This window comes from Cydia amplana, chromosome 11 (genome assembly GCF_948474715.1).
Source record: "Cydia amplana chromosome 11, ilCydAmpl1.1, whole genome shotgun sequence".
Classification (NCBI taxonomy): domain Eukaryota; kingdom Metazoa; phylum Arthropoda; class Insecta; order Lepidoptera; family Tortricidae; genus Cydia; species Cydia amplana.
This window is the reverse complement of record NC_086079.1, coordinates 870,738-898,310: the sequence shown is the minus strand read 5'-3', so window position 1 is coordinate 898,310 and position 27,573 is coordinate 870,738. Positions and strand designations below refer to the sequence as shown.

General features: G+C 39.4%; 1 protein-coding gene across 1 annotated transcript in view; it reads right to left on the bottom strand.

Moving 5' to 3' along the window:
• LOC134651923 (uncharacterized) overlaps positions 1-27,573 on the bottom strand; it is a 343,848-nt gene that overhangs the window by 315,143 nt on the left and 1,132 nt on the right. Inside the window, exons 4-12 of the mRNA XM_063507037.1 lie at positions 21,049-21,196; positions 20,369-20,487; positions 18,591-18,827; positions 17,875-18,031; positions 12,519-12,658; positions 10,827-10,926; positions 4,907-5,029; positions 3,002-3,286; positions 796-943 (exon numbers count right to left, since the gene is read on the bottom strand). Of these exons, the coding sequence (XP_063363107.1) occupies positions 810-943; positions 3,002-3,286; positions 4,907-5,029; positions 10,827-10,926; positions 12,519-12,658; positions 17,875-18,031; positions 18,591-18,827; positions 20,369-20,487; positions 21,049-21,196 (1,443 nt within the window). The 3' untranslated portion in view covers positions 796-809. The remainder of the gene's footprint in view (positions 1-795; positions 944-3,001; positions 3,287-4,906; positions 5,030-10,826; positions 10,927-12,518; positions 12,659-17,874; positions 18,032-18,590; positions 18,828-20,368; positions 20,488-21,048; positions 21,197-27,573) is intronic.

The following is a 27,573-nucleotide window of genomic DNA, read 5'->3' as shown; positions in this document are numbered from 1 at the left end:
AAGTCTTAGGGTGGCAATGATTCACAAAATATTAACCTTTTCGATGCCGTGTCAAACACAAAAGCTGTCACGCTGACGTCACGTCACCAAAGTGTCAAAACTGAAATTGAACTTTATGCATATGCACGTAGGTCTATGTTGCTCTGTGATATGTGACCGATTAATCGGTCTTTGGCTTTGAACCTACGGTGCGGATATATCGGTCATTGGCGGCCAAAAGGTTAAACATTCGTGCAACTCAATTTGCATCAACACAGCTCTTTTTTTATGGTTATTAAAAATCACAATTTGAAGTTCAAAACACAATCCACCTTAAAAATTGGTCTATTTATGATGTTAACTAGACTAGGGCCTCCAGAGTACAGACCAGGGATGTTGCGAACATCCGCATCCGCATCCGCAACCGCGGAACTTCCGCATTATTTTCAACATCTGCAAGCGCATCCGCATAAAATCGATGCGGAGCTTATGCGGATGCGGATGTGGAACAGGTCGGTACAGGAACGTCTTAGCATCGGCGTAAGTGCTACACTGCTAGGTAATTTAGTCATTAGCCAAAAAAACCTATTAGAAATGAGCAGTCAAGCGTGAGTGGGACTTAATGTATGGAACCCTTAGAACGCGAGAGTGACTCGCACTTGGCCGGTTTTTTGAAATAAAAATTACTAAAATGTAACATTTGACGTTTTTTATGTACCTATCTTGACATCCGCATGATGATGTGAGCCTTTAAAAATCCGCATCCGCATCCGCGGATGTCAAAAAATCGGCATCCGCAACATCCCTGGTACAGACCTCGAGTATCAGTATTACTTGGGCATGAACTTGCTGTTGGGCGGCGGCGGTGGCTGCGCGTACATGTTGTAGTAGGAGGCGGGCGCGGCGGGGGGGGGGACGCTGAACCCGCCCGTCGGGGCTCCGCCGAAGCCTCCACTAGAACCGCCTGAGGGAAAATCAAACATTTAGCGACAAAGAACCCACGCGTAATAGGACCAAAGGTCTATGAACATCTACCCGCTGATTTAAAATCTGAAACATCGGACGAAACATTTAGGCGCAAACTCAGAAACCTTTTATTGAATAACCTTATACTCCGTTAAGGAATTTATGGATCTTACTTTTGCATAATATAAATTTTATTGCCTTATTCAACTGACATATTTCTGTTATTAAATATTTTATGGTAATTACTCTTTATAATGAAAAATTGATATATATATATTATATATATATATATATATATATATATATATTTCATATTTATATTTATTGTGAATTACTACCCTGACGATCCTTTTTGGGAGATATAATATTAAATTATATAATGGTTTATGGAATTCTTGCATGTTAGTTTTTAGTTTTTGACGATTGTGATGTAAATTCTTATAATTTTGGCTTAGGCAAAGTTGTACTGTAATTTATTTCATGAAATAAATAATCTAATCTAATCTAATTTGTTCAGCAAATAGGTCCCAGGGCACAGAATAAATAATAGTACTAAATACAGAAGACTCACTCTCTAACAAAACGCGTCTGTCACGATCAGCACAGATATAGCCGCTAGGTGGCGACAGCGCCACGCGCGGCTTATGGCTTTCCCCAAAATTGGGGCCGAACGGATGTACTTTTAGCTACCTGTAGCAAAGCGACGAAATCGCGGAGTGAGACACGCCTGCCCAGGGGCACTATACATGTCCAATTTTTACAAGCAATAAAAATTACAAAATACAAATAAGTAGTTATTTAGTGCCATGGAAGCGAATAAAAATATATTGCTACTGACTTATACATTTTTAAGAATTGGATACGTATGAAATTCATACGAAATTAATATTTTTTTTACATGTATATTGAGGCCCAGATATTGGCGACATTTTCAGAAAAAAGTAAAAATGAGGTCATATTAGACATCTATGAAATAAATTTAAAAATTCCTACAATCCGTACGGGCCACAATTAAAAATCTAAATTTATATATCATGTCCATTTTTAGGGTTCCGTAGCCAAATGGCAAAAAACGGAACCCTTATGGATTCGTTGTCTGTCTGTCGGTCTGTTTGTCCGTCCGTATGTCACAGCCACTTTTTTCCGAAACTATAAGAACTATACTGTTGAAACTTGGTAAGTAGATGTATTCTGTAAACCGCATTAAGATTTTCACACAAGAATAGAAAAAGAAAAAAACATTTTGGAGGTTCCCCATACAACTAAAACTAAAAAAAAAATTTTTTCATCAAACCCATACGTGTGAGGTATCTATGGATAGGTCTTCAAAAATGATATTGAGGTTTCTAATATCATTTTTTTCTAAACTGAATAGTTTGCGCGAGAGACACTTCCAAAGTGGTAAAATGTGTGTCCCCCCCCCCCTGTAACTTCTAAAATAAGAGAATAATAAAACAAAAATAAAATATGATGTACATTACCATGCAAACTTCCACCGAAAATTGGTTTGAACGAGATCTAGTAAGTAGTTTTTTTTAATACGTCATAAATCCCCTAAATACGGAACCCTTCATGGGCGAGTCCGACTCGCACTTTGCCGCTTTTTGGGGTTCCGTACCCAAAGGGTAAAAACGGGACCCTATTACTAAGACTCCGCTGTCCGTCCGTCCGTCTGTCACCAGGCTGTATCTCACGAACCGTGATAGCTAGACAGTTGAAATTTTCACAGATGATGTATTTCTGTTGCCGCTATAACAACAAATACTAAGAACAGAATAAAATAAAGATTTAAGTGGGGGTGGGGACAAACGTGATTTTTGACCGAAGTTAAGCAACGTCGGGCGGGGTCAGTACTTGGATGGGTGACCGTTTTTTTGTTTGTTTTGCTCTATTTTTTGTTGATGGTGCGGAACCCTCCGTGCGCGAGTCCGACTCGCACTTGGCCGGTTTTTTAGTTTCCTAACATTTTCCATTGCAAAATTAATTCATGAATAATCTCCTGAAACGTACTACAACTTGCATATATATATTTTTTAGCAATTACACTAATTCTTACCTCGGCCTCTACCACCTCCTCTAGTCGCGCCGCGTCCTCTGAACCCACTATCACGGTTGCCAAAACCGCCACCCTCGCGGTTGCCGTAGCTACCACCATCGCGGTTGCCAAAACCACCACTACCGCCATCCCGGTTGCCGAAACCACCGCTTCCGCCATCGCGATTGCCGTAACCACCACTACCGCCATCGCGGTTGCCGAAACCGCCGCCTCGGCCGCCAAAACCTCCTCCACTTTGGTAGCCGCCTCCATTGTCGTTGCTGGAGTTATTGTCCCATCGCGAGCCTGAAAATACATATTTTTAGGCACATTGTTATGCCACTTAAAATATTTGTTTTATAAGAAAACATATACGATTTAAAACTAACATAATTGTAATTGACCGAAGCGTAGCGAAGGTCTACGTTTTGACTCGGGCATTTTGCTTTTGTATGTCCGGATGTTCTCCTCTACAGGTCACAATTCTTAACCGATTTTCGTGAAATTTTGTGACCGAATTCTATGACTAAATAATTTTTTTTTGTCGATCCGGTTTTTGGAAATTTTTCAAAATGGCGGAGTCGTGATAGCTCCCGCCTAAACAAATAGTCGTATCGGTATCATAAGTTTTTTCTTATTGAGATATGTTTATAGATTAAATGGCCAAAAATTCAGAAAATTTGTATCGCTGGTTATGGCGGTATTTAGATATTTAGTTTTTAATTGAGAATGAGTAACTAAATTTCGTCAGCTTTAGTAAGAACTATAATGGCGTATTTTGCAAACGTTCGCTTTTTTTGTTTGCATCGGCAGGTCCCTGGTTCCATCCCCAGTAATTGTATACTGCTACATAACTTTTTGTATTTTTTTATACTTAAATTTCGTATAGTTGTTTTTTATTTTATTTTTTTATTTTCAAAAAATTAAAAAAATTGTATTTTTTATTTATCAAGCGCGGGTTAAGCGTATTCGTTTAATTTTTGTTTGTAGCTTTATGTAGTTTTTAATTTTTTGTTTATATTACATGTACTATACCTATTTTTTAATAAAAATTTTTGCCATACATTTATTCAGTTTTAAGCTCTGCTCGCGAGGTCTACAGCTCACAGACCCACTAGTCATAACTGGCTATAAAACATAAATAAATACAAGGTATTATTTAAATTGTAATGTGTGTATATGTAGCTATGTGAGATGTCTTTTTTCATGACCGGGTCTTGGTCACAGTCATGGTCAGACCGGTGCAGATAACATATCTCCAGAACGGTCTTCTATGCCACACCGCGGGATATCAAGTCGAAATGGTAATATGGATACGCCACTTGGCCCGCGATAGGAACAAAACTGTTCGAAAAGTAAACGCTATTTCGGTGTTGGTAATTCGTTTATAAAATAAGGGACCGTAAAAAACATGGGTCTCGACTCGGTCGTTGAAAGGCAATGCAAAACTGATAAGGTAATGCGAGCTTAGTGGTTTTATTGATATATTCAATTGATCTGTAATCAAATTTTCTATTATTAATATTAATAACATATGCAATGCATGATTAATTGATTAACAGTAACATGCCAAAACACTCTCCTATATCGCACACGAATCCCGGATTCCCGCGGCATATCCATACTAGCATAATGATTGAGGTCATTCACCCCAAGTGGCATAGAAATCCCCGATCACTGCGGCCATCGTACATGACTGGTCACCCTCGGTCAGGAGACAGCGAAGACAAGTTTAGTCTGTTGTAAAGGTATACATACCTCCAGAGCGGTCTCCGAAGCGCGAGCCGCCACGCTCGCAGTCTCTATCGCAGCCAGGAGGCTGACCCCTAAAGGAGGACCCCTCCCGGTCTTTTCAATACCCATCGTACATGACTGGTCACCCTCGGTCACGAGACAGCGAAGACAAGGTTGTAAAGGTATACATACCTCCAGAGCGGTCTCCGAAGCGCGAGCCGCCGCGCGCGCCGCCGCGCCCGCCGCCGCGGCCCCCCCCGCGCGCGCCGCGGCCCCCCCTGTCGTCGTCACGATCGTTGCGGTAGCGGCCACGATCTACAGAGTAAAAGTAAAGGTAAGGTAATTTGACACATTAAAAACAAAAAGTAGCAAACGATCCTCGAATTGTTAAAATGAAGATATGCATTATTAAATTGTACAACGGGACTCCCCGTGCCACAACATAATCAGAATCAGAATCAGAATCAGAATTGGTTTATTTTCATAGTTAAATCGGTTAGAACTTGTGTCCCTGCTCCCATTCGAGTCTCAGGGGTGTATACTTGCTTAAGTCTAGGTGAGATCAGTGCAAGTGTGGTGTATTTGATTTAATGTTAGTTACTTTATATAAGGACAACTATCATTGAACGTTCTTTGTTGTGTTCTTAATAACTACTTAAAACTAACTTACAATCTATGTGACCTGGGAACTGTTACTCTTGTACTGAGTGGTCTCCTGCGGTCTTTCTTATTTACAATATACGGAATGTCTCCTATTCTATGGTTAGTGAGCAAGGGGTTAAATTGACCGTAGCCGAGATATGCGTCACCTGGGGTATCAAGGTCCGCTATGTTCAGCTGTTTCAATTTCTCCAGCATATCTTGATGCAAATCGTGGACACGAATGTGCCACGGGTCCCAATCTAATGTGTCCCACAGCATTTCAGTAGGTGTGCGTCGCGGGAACTGTGCTGCTGATTTTAAAGCCATACGGTATTGCCTCTCTATTTTAAGCAAGTTCGTTTTGCTATACCGTGGCAGGAGTTGAACGGTACCATAGTCCAGTACCGGTAACAGACATGCTTGAATGATGGCAAGTTTCACGGTGATGTCTGTTTTTGCATAGTAGCCAATGATTGAGCTGAGGGCTCCACGTATACGCTTTGCCTTTGTCGTTACCAGGTTCGTGTGCGGTCCCATCGTCATTGTCTTATCAAAAATGACTCCGAGGTACTTTGTTTCTTTCTTATACGGCAAAGTCTGGTCTTTCAGTTTAACCGTTGGTTTGTAGCCCCTTTTTCTGGTAAACATGATGCATTCCGTCTTTTCGACATTGCACTTCAGCCCCCAGCGCTTATAATAATCGATGACAGTTTCCACTGCCCATTCTGCTCTGGTTGTAGCCTGGTCTGGACGGGCTGCCCTGTTCAGCACACAGAGGTCGTCTGCATATTGTGACAACTTGATACCTTGTAGTCGGTCATGTTCATCCCATATATCGTGCACGTACAAATTGAAAATAACAGGCCCAAGTATGGAGCCCTGCGGGACACCGTGTGGGACGCGCATCTCTTCTCCTATGGTGGTGCGAAACTTGCCTCGCACTGTCCGGTTCATCAGATAGTTTTCTATCATCTTTATTAAGTTATTTTCAACATTTTTGGTTTGCAACTTCTTGATAAGACCGCGATGATTTATCGAGTCGAATGCCTTACTTAAATCAGTCGATATCATTGCTACACTGTCTTTTACCTCAAGCGCGTCGGTTATAAATTTTCCGGTGCGAAGTATTTGTGTGCCAGTACCTCGTGCTTGTGTGAACCCATGTTGAAACGGTGGTTGTAGTCTACGGCTAATATCCCGTAACCTTGCCAGTATTAACCTTTCACACAGTTTACCCATAATGTTAAGTAACGTTATGGGTCTGTATGATTTGGCATCTCTGTGGTTCTTACCTGATTTGTGTAGGAAGATACACTCCCCTTGCTTCCATCGACTCGGGAAGTAGCCTGTGGAGAGCACGTAGTTTGCTACCTTTTTGTATGCCTCGAGAAATGTTTGTCCTCCGAGTTTTAGAGCGTCCGCTCGTAGTTGGTCCGGGCCAGGCGCTTTTTTGTTCTTAAACCTTCTGAGTGCTATTTTAATTTCATCAGTTGAAGTCAGATCGAGTGGGTGAAACGGAGTTGTCTTCTCTGTCCCTTCATCTTCCGGTGAGATAATAGCTTCTTTAACGATAGCCGCATCAACGAGCACGTCAATCGTTTCTTTTTCAGTGTTGCAGTTCGGAATCTGCGGTAATTTTTGTGGTGGCATTTTCATGCTGCGTTGGATGCGCCACATATGACTTCTATTATTTCGTGGATCTTCGAGAATCTTCAGCCAAGATTCCTCTTGAAGAGTGCGCAACGCAATGGACACCTCGCGTTTCAGTCTATTGTGTTCTCGGCGTAGAGCTGGCTGTCGTAGTTGGTTATGTCGCAAGCGCCACGCTTTTTTGCGTGCAGCGTTCCTATCTATGATGAGTTGCTTGATCTCCGGCGGTAAGTGATCTCGTCTGCAATCTTCTTTTAGCGGAGCCAGTTCATTCAGCGCTGCAGTCAGGGAGGTTTCCAACCGTTCTATAAACGTGTCACAGTCTGCATCGCTGTTAATATCGCCGAGATGTCCCATGGTCTCAGCAAAAATAGCCTCGTATCTTTTGGAGAGTTGTTCGTTTTCGTAGATCGCTTTCATGTTTCGCACTAGCTTTGGCTCTCGAGCCACATCGATGTGTAGATCGAGCAACCAAGGTAAATGATCTGAGCCGATCGATTCAATACCTCTCGCTGTAACTCTGTCTATATTCTGTGACTCATGTGTGAGAATTGCGGTGTCTAGTATACCATTACCTTGACTATTTGGTCTCGACGGCAGTCCAGTGTTGAAAAACGAACAAACATTTTCCTGGAGTAGTCGTTTAACAAGTGTACCGAGGCTTCTGTCTCGTGTGTGGCCAAGTATTCTCATTTGAAGATTCATGTCTCCAATCACGACGGCGCTGCTTTCCATTAGGATATCCTCGAATTCGTCGCGTGCATGATGTTGATTTGGGATCGGGATGTATACACCTTTGATGTTAATTGATTCTCCAGTTGCATGATTAACAACGAGACGGATAGCTACACCCTCTATCCTTCTATCGTCATCCTGCCAGTTAGTAGTAAGATGAGTTTGCGTCCATCTCAGACCTCTAGCTATGTACATTGCAGTAGTAAGGTGTTCTGCTCTGGAATCTGTGATTTTATCATAGTCTTTGATGTTGTATTTTACTTTATCAAAGTCAAGCTTGCACTCGTTTACCACAATTATTTGCGGTCTGTACTTACTTGTCAAAGCTTTCAGTTCTTCGAATTTCTTTCTTAGCCCCTGAGCGTTGACATGCAATATGCGTAGTTTTGCAAAGTGCATGTTCCTATAAGAAGTCGCCATTTGTGAGCTCTAGAAGTATGTTACATAGTTTACGCATGGTTTCAATAAGCATCATCTTTTTGTCCATTGGGTGTACGACGATTGATGCATTTGTGGGAGAGACCTGCTGTTGATTACTGGACTGCCGTAATTGTCTACCAATGTCTGCGTTGCTGTTTGTTTGTTGTAGGGCAGAGGCCGCATTCGCAAAAGAAACTCCTTGTTTAATATTATTCGACAATGCTCTTCTAGCTGTGATAGTTGGTCTCTTATTCTTCGCTTCTCGAGCAGCATGCAGGTCCATTTGCCTTTTAATTTCAGCTTGAAAATGCTCACATTTCACTTGATTTGCTCCGTGCCCTGGTTTGTGACAAGCATAACACACCTCGATCTCCATGTTTTCTTGATTGACTACAGTAACTGTTTCCGGACATTTGCGGCCGTGGCACGCTGATGTTGAATGGTTAAAGAGGTAGCAATTTTTACACTGCACTACTCGTTTAGGATCTTTTTTGTATGGCTCCGGCTTCATTTTGGGAGCTCCAAAAAAGTGATCTGAGGTGTTTCTCATCGCTTGTGCCACGTCTTCGAAGCTATGCGATGGATCAAAAATGACCAGTTGCAGGTGGTCCTTTATTTTTTTGATATTGAGTGGACGGATGCCTATACATCTTTCGATCTCATCAAGTTGTGTCTCAAGTGGTTCATCGTATGTATTATTACGAAGAATGACTCTCGTTGCATGCTGTTGTTCCCCTTTGGGGACGGGGGCTACAAATCTCAGTTCTTTATTCAGCGCGCTAAGAGCTTCAATCACTTTTTTACGAGATTCTCCGTTTTTGGGCTTTATCCAAATTACTTTTTTATTTGGTGTAATGCTGTAGCAGCAACCAAGTGAGATAGTCGTGTCTCTTATCTTTTTAACTGCTTCTGCATTTTCAATCAGTTCACGGTCGGTGATTCGAATCATTGGTATGTGTGCCGATGGTTGCTGATAAGGAACAGACTTAGCCTCTGCATTCGGCGTTGAAGCATTTCCCTCTCCAGTGGTTATATCGGATGTTTTGATGATCGCGTTCTTATCTGTTGTTCGTCCAGAGTGGTCTATTCGGGCCCGCTTCTTACTTTTATATTTTTGAGCCCATTCGTCGCTCGATTTCTGTGCTTCTTGCGTACTTTGTTCGTTGGTTTGCGATAAAGTATCAAAACGGTTTGTGGTAGGAATATTCACGCGTATGTGATCCGCCACCTCGTCCTTTGAAGCATGCGTCGGCCGGCCTCTCGAATTATCTCGACGTCCGGGTGTGGTACTCGCTGTGCTAAGTTCAGTACTTTTGCCGCGCGATTTTCGTTGTTTATTAGTTTTATTGACTTGATTATGTGGGTAAATCATGTAGTCGTTAACAATTTTACATTCACAAATCACGCGTTCTTTGCTGATCAAATCAAGATTTGGAATGATTTTAATGTGGAACTGCTTATTGCATTCACGACAATTTTTATTATTTACTTGGCATGTAGCCGCATTGCACGAAATGATTCGGATAATATGGCTACAACCATTTAATTCATCTTTTTCTATATTGGGTATTAGTTCCAGGAAACATTTAACACTGGTTTCTTTATGGCAGTCACTGCACTTAAGTTGTTTAATGTTGGTTTGGTCACTATGCCACTGGTAAAAGTTTTTTACATTGTTTATTTTCGAGCAGTGCCAGCATTCGACCGGAAATCTGCCATCTGAGTCTTTTAAAATTGACCCTACTACTTTGTTATTGACTTTGCACTTGTTCATATTGTTTGATTGATTATTTACTAATTTAGCACTACTATTTATATAACTAATTTCACTAGTTTGTTCTTTGGGGTCGGCATCATCAGTGTCCATTAATCACCATTTATAAAGATAAGCGGTGCAATGCTCACTAATTGTTGCGTAATCGCACACGTGCGATGCGCACGGGAATAAGGAAAACAACACAGTCTAGGTATCAGTGCAAAACGAAGCGCGGTGCTCCGCTCGACACTACCGCTCGCAACGGCTGCTCGCGGCGAACTCCACAACATAACACACCCACACCCACAGTGACATCCCTAGTGCGCAAAACGTTCAAGCTGATAAACAAGACCGAGTGCGGGTATTTCGAAAAACTCGATGTTGATGTCAATTTTGGCCAGTCTTCTCCGAGACCACGGGGACAACGCCGTCCTCGAAACGTCGAAGGTAAATCTTAAAATTTAAATACGCGATTAAGTCCCGTTGTACAATTTAATAACGTGTAAAAATCGTAATAGTTAATCAGTGTAATGAAGATATGATTTTATCTTTTCGTAGTTAATTTGCGTAAAAATACATTTTAGTACCATAAAACAACAATTCGTCTAGAAGAGTAAATTTCTACATTTCATTGAATAATCAACATTTTACGGTAATTTTTGAGGCAATAAAGAAAAATAAATGAATTGAATGATGAATTGTTAAAAGAGATTATTATCCTTATGTTTTACTGTTGACTCTGTATGTAAAGGAAAGATGGTATTGGTACTGAAATACATTACATCAAAGCAAAGTTGTTTTACATTATCCTTCTATACTGGTTAGTGGTTTAATTGGTGTAATGACGCTAGGAAAACGCGGTTAAACCCTCAATTTTTTGCTGTATTTATAGTAAATAAAGGCACTTACTGTATTTCCCCTTGAAGCCCATCCCGCACTGCGCCAGCTCCAGCAGCTTGGGGTTCACCACCTGGTTGGCCTCTTGCAGTACCAACATTAAATCTTTGGCCTAAGAAATACATATATGAAACATGAAAACAAGTCTCAAAACGGAATTTCCTAAGGTCAATGTGTGGCTAATTCCGTCATAGCTATTCCGTCTACTAGGGTTTTCTCGAACAACGAACAAAATTCATAATTCCATCGACAAAACAGCGATTGCATTTAGTTTCAATCAAAAGCAGATGGTTTTTCCGGCGTTTTAAAATCAAATATATATACGCTCGTGGACGGAAATAACCACATTGACCTTATACGAGGGGCGTTCAAAATATTCTCGGTATTGATATCTTACAACCTCTTCTAAAATTTCTTTCGTTACTGGCCGCTAAGGTTTATTCATTGACATTAAAAAAAAGTATAATTCGAACCGAGATGTTCTTTTGTTTTTCTGCAATTGCTGAACAAACATGAACATCATGTGGGAATTGACAATGTTAACTAAATTAGAACATCGATGCGTGATAAAATTCTTGACAAAACAGGGTAAAAATCAAAAAACCATAAAAGAGGAAATGGATTGTGTTTACCGTGAGTCTGCTCCTTCTTTATCTACCATTCAAAAGTGGTCAAGCGAGTTTAAACGTGGAAGGGAGAGTGTTGAAGACGACCCTAGACCTGGCCGGCCTGTAGTAGCTACTTCACAAGAAAATATTGATAAAGTGGAAAAACTTATATTGGAAGATGGTCGAGTGAAGGTAAAATCTATAGCACAAGTAACCAATCTCTCTATTGGTACCGTACATGATATTATCCATGACCATCTTAATATGTCAAAAGTAAGTGCAAGATGGGTTCCGCGAATGCTGACTCGGCTTCAAAAAGACATGCGTGTAGCTTGTTGTTCCGATTTTATTGACTTGTGCGGTGAAAATCCTGATGAGGTGCTGCAAAGAATAGTTACTGGAGATGAAACCTGGGTTCATCATTATGACCCAGAGAGTAAACAAGAGTCCATGCAGTGGCACATTAAGGGTTCAGCTCATCCCAAGAAGTTCAAGGTCATCCCTTCAGCTGGCAAGGTCATGGCCACGATATTTTGGGATTGTGAAGGAGTATTACTGATCGATTATAAAGAAAAAGGTGTAAATATCACAGGACAGTACTACGCTAACATTCTACGCCAATTAAAGGATGTAATCAAAGAAAAGAGGCGAGGAAAGTTAACCAAAGGTGTTATGCTTCTGCATGACAACGCCCCCGTCCATACTGCTCATATTGCCAAGGCAGCTATTGTTGAATGTGGGTTTGAAACTGTTACTCACCCACCGTATAGTCCGGACTTAGCCCCCAGCGACTTCTTTTTGTTCCCCAATCTTAAAAAGGATCTGCGTGGAAATAAATTTTCCGATGATAAAGCATTGAAGGCGGCAGTGGAGGAGCATTTTTACACCAAAGATAAAAAATATTTTTATGCAGGATTAAAAAAAATAATTGATCGATCTTTTAAGTGTATGAACATAGGGGGGGAGTATATTGAAAAATAAAAATATCAAACTTTTCGTACTTGTTTGTTTTCATTCTCATACCGAGAATATTTTGAATACCCCTCGTATATCAAATTAAGGTACAATGTGATTTGAAAGCTTAAAGGCAAGGTACCTTAGCAGAATTGTTCGGAGTGAATAGCGTGTACGCCGTGCCGGTATTCTGCGAGCGTCCCGTGCGCCCGATGCGGTGCACATAGTCCTCCGAGTTATTCGGGTAGTCATAGTTTATCACAAACTTCACGTCCTCCACATCTGCACCGGAAATAACCTCTGTTACTATACAAGTAAAGTCGATATTGGCTCGAACATAGCACAAAACGAAAGCGACAAATAATTGCAGAAGAAAATGTTTGGAGGAATAACTTTGTTTGGCAGTTTAATAAGGGGACCTAGGTTAGACCCTTGTGGAACTCCCAATACAAAAAATTGAAATTTTGATTGTGTTGCGCATTTGAGTAATTTAAAAGACGAAATTAGTTAAAAGGAATAAGTTAGGTTATCTATTATTAAATTATTACAATATGGCTTGATGTATTGAGTGTTAATACCATATCAACAATATCAAACGCCTGAGCCTGAACAAAGTTATTCCCCTCAACGTGGAAGTCACAAATATTTACCTTTGTCATAGCCAGCGCGTAGATGCTGGAAATAACTGTATTATGCCCTTCAGTGGTTCCGGAGTGTCGGCCAAGACTCGGTGTGCTGACTAATGATCATGTCCTGCTTAACGTCGTCAGGTGGCGTAGGGCAGGTCTTATTTACCTCTAAATCTCTCATGACACTTAACCAAGCATGTATTGCTCTTACATCATTCCCTGGTGATTGAGTCAGCCCCATTTAGTTTACTACAAATAATAAAACAAATATAGCTTTCATTTGTAATTTATGTTCTTGAATTTTAAATATTTTTTTATCGATTTTTCAAGTATTTAATGGATGCTCTATGCAATTTGACTCTTTCTAATCACCATCCCCTTTTAGAGGCAGCATGCTCTAAACAGTGTGCGCTGACAGTACAAATCTGTCATTGTAATGATCATCGTTAAGTCAGCAACACACCCTTAGCCTTTATCTCGACACGCATGCGCCTCTGAAATGAAAACAACATTCGAGAATAATGCCAAGTCAGTCATGGAAATTTTAATACGGGCAAATTCAAATGATAGACAACCATATTCTTACACCTATTGAGAATCTCATCATTAATCCTGACACGGGAATGCTATCACTTGCATTGAAGAAGTGAGCAGAATATTGAAGATAACATTAAATGCCTACAACTGCATGTTTCGATGAAGAAGTCATAATAAATTTAGTTATAGAAATACATTTTATCTCCCACATTTTCAGTTGTCTATCATTAATGTCATAAGCCCCATTTAAACCATTGCATTGTCAATGTATGTTCCAATATTCACTTCAATTTATTTCCTAGTTTTTCACGTTCCCTACAAATATTCCACTTTTCAAATTAACGGCGTACTTTGACCACAAACGCAATAACAACATTGTCCTTCGAGTTATGAACTGCTGCCTTGTAATTTCATCCGTTTTCTTAGTAAAGTGTATATTCTAAACTATTATCTTCTTAGATAGCTTCAATTTCTTCTATCTTTGTGAATATTGGACACAAGTGTATCTCGCTTGCAATGGTCCCACGCTACGCCCTGACTCGGTTCTCAGACCACACCCCGGTCAACAGAGCGAGATCGTTTAACGCAACTACTATAAATAACCTCGCTTCTGTTTCAATAAAAATCTTCTGTTTGATGCCTTTGTTTATTGTATTGGCGGGAATATCACCACCGTGATTAATTTGTCTTTAGGGAGCGTCAGACGAAAGTTATGGCGCCAGCACATTATTTTAATTATTCCTTATGCCATTGTCATTTGACCCCAATGTAAACTCAAAAGTAGGTCGCCTTTATAGAAAACCTCTCAGCTCACGACCTAAATTCTTGAATGTTTATAAATCTTCAATGCTAACCTAATCGCTACAAAACGGAGATAAATAGCATGCTATGCGTTTTCCTTCTGCAGATTTTCTTTCTGTATTTTCCCCAGAGATAAGCAAGGTTTACGTTTCTTGTAAAATTGATTTATATTTTTTTTTATCTTCGGCGCGAATTGCTCAACGCCATATTTCCATCTTGTAGTTTCAAGATAAGTTTGACACCTAAATAGGGAAGCTTCTATGACGACATACTTTTAAAGTAACATAATTTATTTTTCGTTGTAACAGTGATGGCGCCCGAAATTGCTGCCCTCGACATGGTTAGGTGGCACAAACATAAGATGATCAACTTCTGGGCAAATACATTCATAAAATTGGTGCATTCAAATTTTGAACGCAATATTTTAGACCAGAGCAATGTCAATATTTTAGATTCTTTAGTTAGTGGTCACTGATATTGTATGACCACTTTATTCACTTTTAGTGGTTAGTTTTTCGTCTATTTTGACAGTTTTTGTAGAATCATCGGTAATAATGACAAAAAGCCCTGACCTATTACAAAATTGACTGAAAATGTCTTTAAAATTCTCCATGTCTATAATCCAGACATCCATTTATATTTCATTCGTAGAATATTACACATTATGAAGACCTAAGACGGAGACAATTTTTTCAGTACATAATATTTATCTGTGCACATCATTTTAGTTTAATATAAGTTCTTCAGTTGATGGTTTTTCTTACTCCAGTTAGGGATCATCCATTAATTACGTCACACGAATTTCTAGGTTTTTTGACCCCTCCCCCCTAGTGTGACGTCACATTTTTTCTACGAAATCGCCAAATCAAATTGAGTAAGTACCTAAGTATTATTAATATTTTACCAAAGTATTTTTGACGATATAAATATTAGTAATTTTATAACCCAAAACTGCTTAGGAAAGAAAATTAAACGAATAAAAGTTAAAAACGATTATCGTTTTAAAAACTTGTTATTTAAATGTACAGCGAATAAAATAATTTAAATAAATGTTCGGTTACTGATGAAGTTAAAGTGACGTTACAATGTTTGTGTCTCCCCCCTCCCCCATGTCACAATATGTCACATTTTCTTGACCCCCTCCCTCGCCCTAAACGTGTGATGTAATTAATTGGTGACCCCTTATGCATCATGTACATCTACCAATTAGGCTAGCATAAATAATACGATAGTGCTTTGCCTCAATGCAAGATCACAAAAATAAAGTAAAGTAAATAAATATAAAGTGCCAGAAAATACCAACTCGTTTCAAACAAGTGCGCGAAAGAACTGTTTCAAATGTAAATTTTCAAGGTGATTTTTTTTATTATTATATTTTCAGTGTGTCACTAGAGTTTTTAATAGATATTATATCTACCCTAATTTGTATATTGATTCGTATAACGGTCTACATATTTTGATTAGTTCTTTTAGCAAACATTCATTCGTATGTAAAATTTAAAGAACGTTACAAACTAAACGCATTTTCAATCAAATAATGTGATTACACTGTTATTCATTCACAAAAATTCATGTTGACATTACGGTGCCGAGACGAAGCTGTGGCTTCATGATACGAGTTCACTTATCGGGTTTAAACCAATTATAGTTTGTAGCTTTCTAATAGAGCCCGAAGGCTAATCCTATTGTCTATTGTTAAGTAAAACCGCTCGTGCCACGTGCCACAACCACCTGCATAAAAAATCGGTACTTCGGTTACTGAGTGCCGGCGAGTCGAACGCTACAGAACCAGTCTAAAATGTGTCATCGAGATGCGTAACAGAGGCGCGTTATCGGAGAGCGCACCTACACTGGTTTTTTGAGCGTTGGACTAGCCCGCGCTCAGGTGCCAAATAGAATAATTAGGACCCTTTTTTGCAGGTAAGTAGCACGTGCGGTTTTACTGAACAATAGACAATAGGATAAGCCTTCGGGCTCTACTAGAAAGCTATAAACTATACCGCTCATCCCTCGAGATATGAACGTGCGCGTGCGCGTGTTAAACAAGAGTTTAACAATTTTGCTTTAGTGACTTACACCTAAGTCACGAAAAGAGCGTGCTTTTCGTGGCCGAGCCGCTAGTCGTTAAGACAAAACTGTGATTAAATAACACGCCGATTTTCCTCGCATTTACACGGAGATTTCTCTAATATTTTAGTTGGATGCTCTGGTGTGTATGTCCTTACCAAGCCCCCATGCACAGACAAGACATCCTCTAGACTGAGCATAGTAACGCTACCTCCTCTGCCACTCATACGGTAGATTTACTCCATCTTCGAGTCAATCCCGTGCCGTGATTGGTCCGTGTCTTTGAACGGACCAATCACGGCACGGGATTCGCTCACCTCGTCCCCCCGCACCCCCGTATTTTTGGCAGCATCGGTTTCATGAAATAATTGCTTTAAACTCAGTCTAGAGGATTCCTAGTCTATGCCCCCATGCAACGACGTCAGTAGCGACCAGCACTCCTTGAGGATAATTTCGGAATTGCTGTAACACGTAGTCGCGGTCCTACTGGTTCTTGTCACCGTGTGTGTGTGTTTATTATGTGATTATTCGTATCCGCAGCGCCGGGCTGCGAGCGGGACACTGCTATACACGTGTACAGTGCTGTCCCGCTCACGAATAGCACGTGAAACCTTACCAAGCCCCCTCGCAGCAACGTCAGTAGCGACCAGCACTCCTTGAGGATAATTTCGGAACTGCTGTAACACGTAGTCGCGGTCCTACTGGTTCTTGTCACCGTATTTATTATGTGATTATTCGTATCCGCGGCGCCGGGCTGCGAGCGGGACACCGCTATACACGTGTACAGCGCTGTCCCGCTCACGAATAGTAAGTGAAACCTTACCAAGCCCCCTCGCAGCGACGTCAGTAGCGACCAGAACGCCCCGGGGGTGGTTGCGGAACTGCTGTAGCACGTAATCGCGGTCCTACTGGTTCTTGTCACCGTGTGTATTTATTATGTGATTATTCGTATCCGCGACGCCGGGCTGCGAGCGGGACACCGCTATACACGTGTACAGCGCTGTCCCGCTCACGAATAGTAAGTGAAACCTTACCAAGCCCCCTCGCAGCGACGTCAGTAGCGACCAGAACGCCCCGGGGGTGGTTGCGGAACTGCTGTAGCACGTAATCGCGGTCCTATTGGTTCTTGTCACCGCGTGTGTGTGTTTATTATGTGATCATTCGTATCCGCGGCGCCGGGCTGCGAGTGGGACACCGCTATACCCGTGTACAGTGCTGTCCCGCTCACGAATAGCACGTGAAACCTTACCAAGCCCCCTCGCAGCGACGTCAGTAGCGACCAGAACGCCCCGGGGGTGGTTGCGGAACTGCTGTAGCACGTAATCGCGGTCCTATTGGTTCTTGTCACCGCGTGTGTGTGTTTATTATGTGATCATTCGTATCCGCGGCGCCGGGCTGCGAGTGGGACACCGCTATACCCGTGTACAGCGCTGTCCCGCTCACGAATAGCACGTGAAACCTTACCAAGCCCCCTCGCAGCGACGTCAGTGGCGACCAGAACGCCCCGGGGATGGTTCCGGAACTGCTGTAGCACGTAATCGCGGTCCTGTTGGTTCTTATCGCCGTGGATGGCGAGCGCGCGCCAGCCCGCGCGGTTTATGGACTTGGTTATTTCGTCCACCTGCACACAATACAGAATAGATGTAGTGATTAATTATATTCCATCGTTTTTTCACGGAAACGTACGAACGTGTCTTATGCTATTTCAGTCAGTCTAGTCTGGGTACAAAAAGTACAGTGATAGGGTTCCTTTCTTATGGTTAAGGCTACAGTAACTGCTTACTATCAGGTCTGCGGGACGCTTGTATATAACCAATGTGATATAAAAAAACCGGCCAAGTGCGAGTCAGACTCGCGCACGGAGGGTTCCGCACCATCAACAAAACAAGCAAAAACACAAGCAAAAAAACGGTCACCCATCCAAGTACTGACCCCGCCCGACGTTGCTTAACTTCGGTCAAAAATCACGTTTATTGTATGGGAGCCCCACTTAAATCTTTATTTTGTTTTTAGTATTTGTTGTTATAGCGGCAACAGAAATACATCATCTGTGAAAATTTCAACTGTCTAGCTATCACGGTCCGTGAGATACAGCCTGGTGACAGACGGACGGACAGCGGAGTCTTAATAATAGGGTCCCGTTTTTACCCTTTGGGTACGGAACCATAATAAAAACTGACCTTTCGCTTAGTCTCCGCAAAGATAATAGTCTTAGTCTCTTCCTCCGAAGAGATCTCCGTGAGCAAAGTAATCAGCTTGTCATTTTTCTCCCACTCCTCGCAGACATCCACAATCTGCAGGATGTTGTGGTTGGCCGACAGCTGCAGGGACCCGATGTTGATCTGGATGTAGTCGTGGAGGAACTCCTCGGCCAGGTTCCGGACCTCCTTGGGCCAGGTTGCGGACCACATCAGAACCTGGGGAAAGGGGATAAAATAAAATATTATTATTATTATTTGTATCTCCTTTTGGCTTTCACGGGCCTGTAATCCCGGTCTTTTGATAGGCTTGCGTGGGGATAGACACCCATGAACCGGTCTCAGCAGGCATTGGAACTATTGTAAAAAAAAAAAAAAAAAACTTGGCTATTGTAAAAGAAGTCCGGACACCTGCCATAACAATGCTAACTCACGTTATCGAGGCAGGTATTATTATTATTATTTATAAAGCAGGCAGGCAGTTGAAATAACTGATAATGCCTGTATCCAGAGTCATCAACAGAGTTTTCCGTGCTGAGTAGAATTTTAATTTGGATTTGATTTGGAATATTTGGGGACAATCAGTAGGCCTAGCTACAGATGTGCAAGTTGCGGAAAGTTTCCATAAAATTCTACAAATTCTCGGAAATTTCATGAAACTTTCACTAGGAAATATGGGAAATTTAAATTTAAAATTGGAAAATATAACACTTTAAACTCTCGCGTTTTGTACACATATTTAATTACACAAACGGGTCTAACGCGATATAATTTCATTGTTTTTACCTTTACCCGTCGGAATTAAAGGTAAAAACAATGAAATTATATCGCGTTAGACCCGTTTCTGTAATTAAATATGTTAAAATTGGAAAGTTTCAATTCTCATACAAAAATTGTAAGAAAATCCGAATTTTTCTTACGTAAAATTTCCGAAACATTTCTCAATTTTGGAAAGTTTCCTTAGGCACATCAGTAGGCCTAGCACATAATTGGCGCGACAGTATCTCGCGGCGAGATAGACTGGGTAGTCTAATGCGGCTTGTCACTTGTCACTTGCGGCCTGCGAGCCGCCCTGGCTATTTTGTATATAATATTGACAAACGACAATGTCTGATTAAGTCATAAATATTAAATAAGTGCGGCCCGCGTCAACTTTGTTAACTAATATGTGGCCCGTGGCTGCTAAAAGGTTTTAATAACAATACTTCCGTGAGACACAGACATATTCAATATATTAAAATCCGTTTTTTAATATGCTAAAAGGTTGCCGACCGCTACTCTAATGGGATATAAAAATCCCAGAGTTTATTTCTATTGTGTTACCATTTCCCCATATACTTTGTATGGTGGTAACAAAAAGGAAAGTTTGAAAAATGTATTTGGAATGGACATTTTAGGACACTTTTTTTCTCCTATAAGGATGAAAAGGGCTCGCGATCCTGACTAGAAATAACACAAAAGTGGCAAAAAATGTCACAATATAAAAATGAACGAAACGCTCAAATAGAGGAGTAGAATTTCAGGATAAAACAAACAAACAAACAAAGCATAAAACAAATATAAACTTTATTGCAAATCGTATAGTAAATGCTTGGAACAAATTACCCTCTGAAGTTGTGAACTCTACAAGTGTGAATCAATTTAAAAATAGACTCGACAAACTATCAAAACAGTGAAATCGTGCTAAGTGAACTATGATTTAGACGCACCAGCATCAGCTGCCTGTCTAAAACGAAATAATAATAATAATATGCACTAACCTGTCTATCTGGTCTGATTTGTTCGATGATCTTTCTGATTTGGGGCTCGAAGCCCATGTCCAACATCCGATCAGCCTCGTCCAGCACCAAGTATGTGCAGCGCTTCAGGTTTGTAGTACCTACGTGACACAATATACAGGTATACGATTTAGCACAGCGGTTCTCAATCTTTTTTTCTGACGGAACCCTTTTGGAAAGCGAAATACTTGATGGAACCCTACAATACGGTGGCGGCATTGTAAAATTTTTCGAGGCGACTAAAGCATAGTGTTCTAAATTCTTGCGGAACCCCTGCAGGAACACACTTAGAGTATGGCTGATTTAGCAGTATTACCCACAATCTGTTGCATAGTTTCTGGTGAAAGGAAAGCTGTTGTTGAAGGCTAATGATTCATCGAATCGGATTGATAAAGAAAACTGAATCACTGTTGTACGATAAAATGTAAGTACAGTTGGACCCCAGGTGTTGAAAATGATCTGAATACAATAATATAGTAATATTACAGATACTAAAATAGAACACACCTATGACTCAGGAACAAATATCCCTGCCTGTCTTCACACAAATAAGTGCCCTTACTGGGATTCGAACCCAGCACCATCGAAATACTATTGTGTATAGCTTAAATAACTTACCAGATTAAAACATGGGCACAAAAACTTAACAAAATATCACTTACCCTTCTCCAAGAAGTCAATAAGCCGCCCAGGTGTAGCGATGATAATCTCCACGCCTCGCTCGAGGCAGCGCCCCTGAGGCCCCTTCGGAGCCCCGCCGAAGACGCACGTGTTGCGCACGGCCACGCTTTGACCAAAGTCATTGGCGACCTAGAGACAAGATACTGCTGTTAGAACAAGAGTTTAATCCTTTTTTTAAATTTTTTTTTAATACGAAAATGACAGTTAAATTGGCCTAATTGTCTGACCGGTTTGTTGCTCTTCCATTAAAAAAAATATTTTTTACCAATAAAGAAACTACAGTCAAAACCTTTTATAACGACATCGAAGGGACTACTCATATTTGGTCGTAAAAACCGATAGTCGTAACAGCCGATGACGTACCTAATACGTATTATTAAATGTGTGAATAATATACTCATCTATAAAATAAAACTACATTTTATTTATTTAATTGAAAATTATAATAAAAAGACATTACGTACATAATTATGTAATTTGTTTTCTTTTACTTTGCGACATGTTAAAAGTTTCACGAATAACTCAACAATCATCTATATATATAAATGCACGTGTCCTGACTGATTGACTGACTGACTGACTGACTGACTGACTCATCAACGCAGAGCCGAAACTACAAATGCTAGAAAGTTGAAATTTGGACACTAGGTTGTATTTATAAAATGTATAAGAGCTAAGGAGCAATTTTGAGAAATTCAACCCCTAAGGGGGTTAAAAAGGGGATGAAAGTTTGTATGGGGTTCAAGTTTTATTTTGAGCTAGGAAATTGAAATTTTGTAAAAATGTACTATATTAAAAAACAAGAAAATTAATTTCTGCGTTTTCGAAAATTCATCCCCCAAGGTGGTGAAAAAGGGGTTGAAAGTTTATATGGAGATCAAATATTTTTGTGAGTGTTGGACTTGAAACTTTGTATATGGGGATATTATTATAAGACGGGAAAAGTAATTTCAGCGTTTTTGAAAATTCATCCCCTAACAGGGTTAAAAAGGGGTTGAAAGTTTGAATCCATTACAAATGCTTTGAAACTTCTTAGAAAGGCATAATAGCCGATGACAAAAAAAAGTAATTGCGACGTTTTAGGTAATTCAACCTCTAAGGGGGTAAAAAAGGGGATGAAACTTTGTCCTGGGGTGCAAATTTTATTTTAAGCTAGGACCTTGAAACTTCGTAAAAAGGTATTAAATTAAAAAACAAGAAAACTAATTTCAGCATTTTTAAAAATTCATCCCCCAAGGTGGTAAAAAAGGGGTTGAAAATTTGTACGGAGATCAAATATTTTTGAGAGTGCGGGACTTGAATCTTTGTATTTGGGGATATTATTAAAATACAGGAAAAGCAATTTCAGCGTTTTGTAAAATTCATCCCCTAACAGGGTTAAACAGGGGTTGAAAGATTAAATCCATTACAAATGCTTTGAAACTTCTTAGAAAGGCATAATAGCCGATGACAAAAAAAAGTAATTGCGACGTTTTAGGTAATTCAACCTCTAAGGGGGTAAAAAAGGGGATGAAACTTTGTCCTGGGGTGCAAATTTTATTTTAAGCTAGGACCTTGAAACTTCGTAAAAAGGTATTAAATTAAAAAACAAGAAAATTAATTTCTGCGTTTTCGAAAATTCATCCCCCAAGGTGGTGAAAAAGGGGTTGAAAGTTTGTATGGAGATCAAATATTTTTGTGAGTGCGGGACTTGAATCTTTGTATTTGGGGATATTATTAAAATACAGGAAAAGTAATTTCAGCGTTTTGTAAAATTCATCCCCTAACAGGGTTAAACAGGGGTTGAAAGTTTGAATCCATTACAAATGCTTTGAAACTTCTTAGAAAGGCATAATAGCCGATAACAAAAAAAAGTAATTGCAACGTTTTTGGAAATTCAACCCCTAAGGGGGTTAAAAAGGGGATGAAAGTTCGTCTTAGGGTGCAAATTTTATTTTAAGCTACGAACTTGAAACTTTGCAAATAGGTATTAAATTTAGATATAAGAAAACAAATTTCAGCGTTTTGTACGTATAAAATATTTTTGAGAGTGCGGGACTTGAATCTTTGTATTTGGGGATATTATTAGAAGACAGGAAAAGTTATTTCAGCGTTTGGTAAAATTCATCCCCTAACAGGGTTAAAAAGGGGTTGAAAGTTTGTATGGCGTTCAAATTTTATTTTAAGCTAGGAACTTGAAACGTCGTAAAAATATATGTTATTAAAATACAAGAAAACTAATTTCAGTGTTTTTGAATATTCATCCCCTAAAGTGGTGAAAAAGGGGTTGAAAGTTTGTATGGACATCAAACATTTTTTCGACCGCGGGACTTGAATCTTTGTATTTGGGGATATTATTAAAATACAGGAAAAGTAATTTCAGCGTTTTGTAAAATTCATCCCCTAACAGGGTTAAACAGGGGTTGAAAGTTTGAATCCATTACAAATGCTTTGAAACTTCTTAGAAAGGCATAATAGCCGATAACAAAAAAAAGTAATTGCAACGTTTTTGGAAATTCAACCCCTAAGGGGGTTAAAAAGGGGATTAAAGTTCGTCTTAGGGTGCAAATTTTATTTTAAGCTAGGAACTTGAAACTTTGCAAAAAGGTATTGAATTAAGATACAAGAAAACAAATTTCAGCGTTTTTAAAAATTCATCCCCCAAGGTGGTAAAACATGGGGTTGAAAATTTGTACGGATATCAAATATTTTTGAGAGTGCGGGACTTGAATCTTTGTATTTGGGGATACTATTAGAAGACAGGTTAAGTTATTTCAGCGTTTTGTAAAATTCATCCCCTAACAGGGTTAAAAAGGGGTTGAAAGTTTGTATGGAGTTCAAATTTTATTTTAAGCTAGGACCTTGAAACTTCGTAAAAAGGTATTAAATTAAAATACAAGAAAACTAATTTCAGCGTTTTTGAATATTCATCCCCTAAAGTGGTGTAAAAGGGGTTGAAAGTTTGTATGGATATCAAACATTTTTTCGAACGCGGGACTTGAATCTTTGTATTTCGGGATATTATTAAAATACAGGAAAAGTAATTTTAGCGTTTAGCGTATTCATCCCCTAACAGGGTTAAACAGGGGTTGAAAGTTTGAATCCATTACAAATGCTTTGAAACTTCTTAGAAAGGCATAATAGCCGATTACAAAAAAAAATAATTGCAAGGTTTTTGGAAATACAACCCCTAAGGGGGTTAAAAAGGGGATGAAAGTTCGTCTTAGGGTGCAAATTTTATTTTAAGCTAGGAACTTGAAACTTTGCAAAAAGGTATTGAATTAAGATACAAGAAAACAAATTTCAGCGTTTTTAAAAATTCATCCCCTAAGGTGGTAAAACATGGGGTTGAAAATTTGTACGGATATCAAATATTTTTGAGAGTGCGGGACTTGAATCTTTGTATTTGGGGATATTATTAGAAGACAGGAAAAGTTATTTCAGCGTTTTGTAAATCCCCTAACAGGGTTAAAAAGGGGTTGAAATTTTGTATGGAGTTCAAATTTTATTTTAAGCTAGGAACTTGAAACTTCGTAAATATATATGTTATTAAAATACAAGAAAACTAATTTCAGCGTTATTGAATATTCATCCCCTAAAGTGGTGAAAAAGGGGTTGAAAGTTTGTATGGATATCAAACATTTTTTCGAACGCGGGACTTGAATCTTTGTATTTCGGGATATTATTAAAATACAGGGAAAGTAATTTCAGCGTTTTGTAAAATTCATCCCCTAACAGGGTTAAACAGGGGTTGAATGTTTGAATCCATTACAAATGCTTTAAAACTTCTTAGAAAAGCATAATAGCCGATTAAAAAAAGTAATTGCAACGTTTTTGGAAATTCAACCAAAGGGGGTTAAAAAGGGGATGAAAGTTCGTCTTAGGGTGCAAATTTTATTTAAAGCTAGGAACTTGAAACTTCGTAAATAGGTAGTTAGGTAGTAGGTTTTATTAAATAGAGGACATGAAAATCTTCTAAGGGGGTTTAGAGGGATTACATCGAGGACAATTTTATTCAGTTAGGGGCTTGAAACTTCGTAGGTTGTGAAAGACAAGTCTCATGCGTCGTATAATATTAATAATTAAGAAATGATTAACCGTCCTACCGCAATCTCTTGCTGCATAATGTTCTAAGCTAATGTAGAATATATAACCACCAATATACAAATCCACGCGTACGAAGTCGCGGGCAACAGCTAGTTGACGTATAATATCTAAGGACGGGCTAATGGGGCACTAAAAATCGTACTAGTTCAGCGGTGCTACCCACGAATTCCAGCCAATCGTGCAGTCTAATGCGACTAGTTGCGACCAATACCGCGCGTAATGCGAACTCGTCAACCAATCGCGCGCGTGATGCAAACTCATCAACCAATCGCGTTGTAGCGATTTCACACCGCTGTACTGGCCCCTGTCATGCCTCATTATTATTGCCCGTAAAGCCGGTCCCTATTATACGTCAATGTCAACTAGTGTTGAGTCGCTCACTCGTGAGGCACCTCATTTGTACCACTCATTTTGTTAATTTGTCGCAGTACTTCGTACCGCAAAAATGTCTTACTTCACTCCTCTATTCATTTTACTTGATTCTAAAATTATCTTTCTCCTAAAAGTTCTATTCTTAACCTCCAGAATTGCACTCCAATTAAATGTTACTATTTATTTATTTATAAAGGAAGTGATGAATACATAAATATGTATATACATTAAATATTTTTGTCGCCGTTGGAATTAATGGAATAGTCGACGCTGAAAATATGCTAGTACCTCACCTCATTTGAAGTAAGACATTGTAACACCTCATTTTAGTAAATGAGGTACTCATACAAACTCATTTTAAATTGATGTCCTACCCATCACTAATGTCAACAATATGTTTTGGTGCGTCTTGTGTTCGGATAAGTAACAAACTGACTGAAAAGAAATGAGAAAGCGGGCGTTGGGTTTCGATTATACTCCATACACGTGTACCTATTTTGTTTCTGAGAAATACAATAGACCCTAAACTCGAGTTGTTTTTGTTTACTTTTGCGATCTTAATGACTTTAGTGTGCCAGATGTGGGAAGGGGATACTGCCCTCACCTATTCAAATGTTTACAATACGGCTGGTCGTTCTAACAGATATAGTTATCTGAAAATATCAGTTAAATGTAGTCGCTTAAACAGATATGTTGTAATAAGCGATGTCGTAAAAAGCGGTGTTTTTATAAGGCGGTCTAATAGAATTCAGCCGGGACCTTTGATTTTGGTCAATATAACCGGTATGTTGTTCTAAACGATGTCGTCGTAAACGGTTTTGACTGTAAACTAAACATTGGCCGAAGATTCGGTATCGGCCAAAAAATCGCCCGCGCCGTTAAATTTATTTTCTGAGGTGCCGACCGACGTTTCGGTTTCGTTGGAAACTGGAGCAAAACCGAAACCTTCCAGTCCAAAAATCCAGTTTCGATTGGATACCACAGGTTTATCATTTTAATACAGTCGCCATCAGAAATATCGGAGCGGCCTAGGCGCTCAAAAATATCTGAACACGCCTCTATTGTAAGGGCGTTAGAGTGCGTGTTCAGATATTGTGAACACCTTGGCCGCTCCGATATATCTGATGGCGACTCTACCATCACGCTCCGCAACTGTTACGCCATTTAGGGTTAATGTGCAATTCAATTTAGCTAGAACCTGAAATGGCATAATCTGTGACTTGTGACTGTACATAATTGCAATTTAATGGTTTAAAAGAAAGGTAGTTAAAAGAAACTGTCATTTTAGTAAACGGAGCTTAGAAGAGTTTAAGTCCCGAAGCAACAACATAGAAATATAGTGAGAAGGTGATTGTCCTATGCTCTTCATAAACAACCAATGAAGCAAAATTATTAAAAACAGAGTTTTTTGATTGGAATGTTTATTAATGTTAAAAAAACTTGGCCAATAACCATTTCTTACTGTAAATAAATTGCCAATTAAAAATGTTGCATATATAGGTGTATAAACAATTTCTATGTGTTATGGAATTAATACTGATAAACAGATTTAATTAAGATATTTTTTTTTATGAAAGGCCATGTTTTTTAAAAATTTACACTGAATGAAATTATTCACTATTCGTCCAGTGCTGATTTCTATGATGCCAGCTGAGTAAAGTTTTATTTTGAAAAATAATAGGACTTGTTAAGATAAAGATGGATGGTTAAGATTAAATATGTGTACAAAACGCGAGAGTTTAAAGTGTTATATTGTTAAGATAACTTTAAATATTGAGCAAGTGTTATGTTAATCACCTGCTGGCATCAGATCCCCAAATATGCCCAATATGATTGATGAATAAGTTATAATAAATTGGTGTACATACAAATAAAGCTAACTAAAATGGTGAAGTTACTAATCAACAACCTAATGCACTAAAAATATATAAAATGGTGATCAACTGCTGAAAAAACTAAATACACAAAGGTTACGTTCAGAAACCTGACCTAGCTTCAAACACTTTCGGATTTGGAAATAAATACTTTAGAAAAAAATGTTTTTTGTA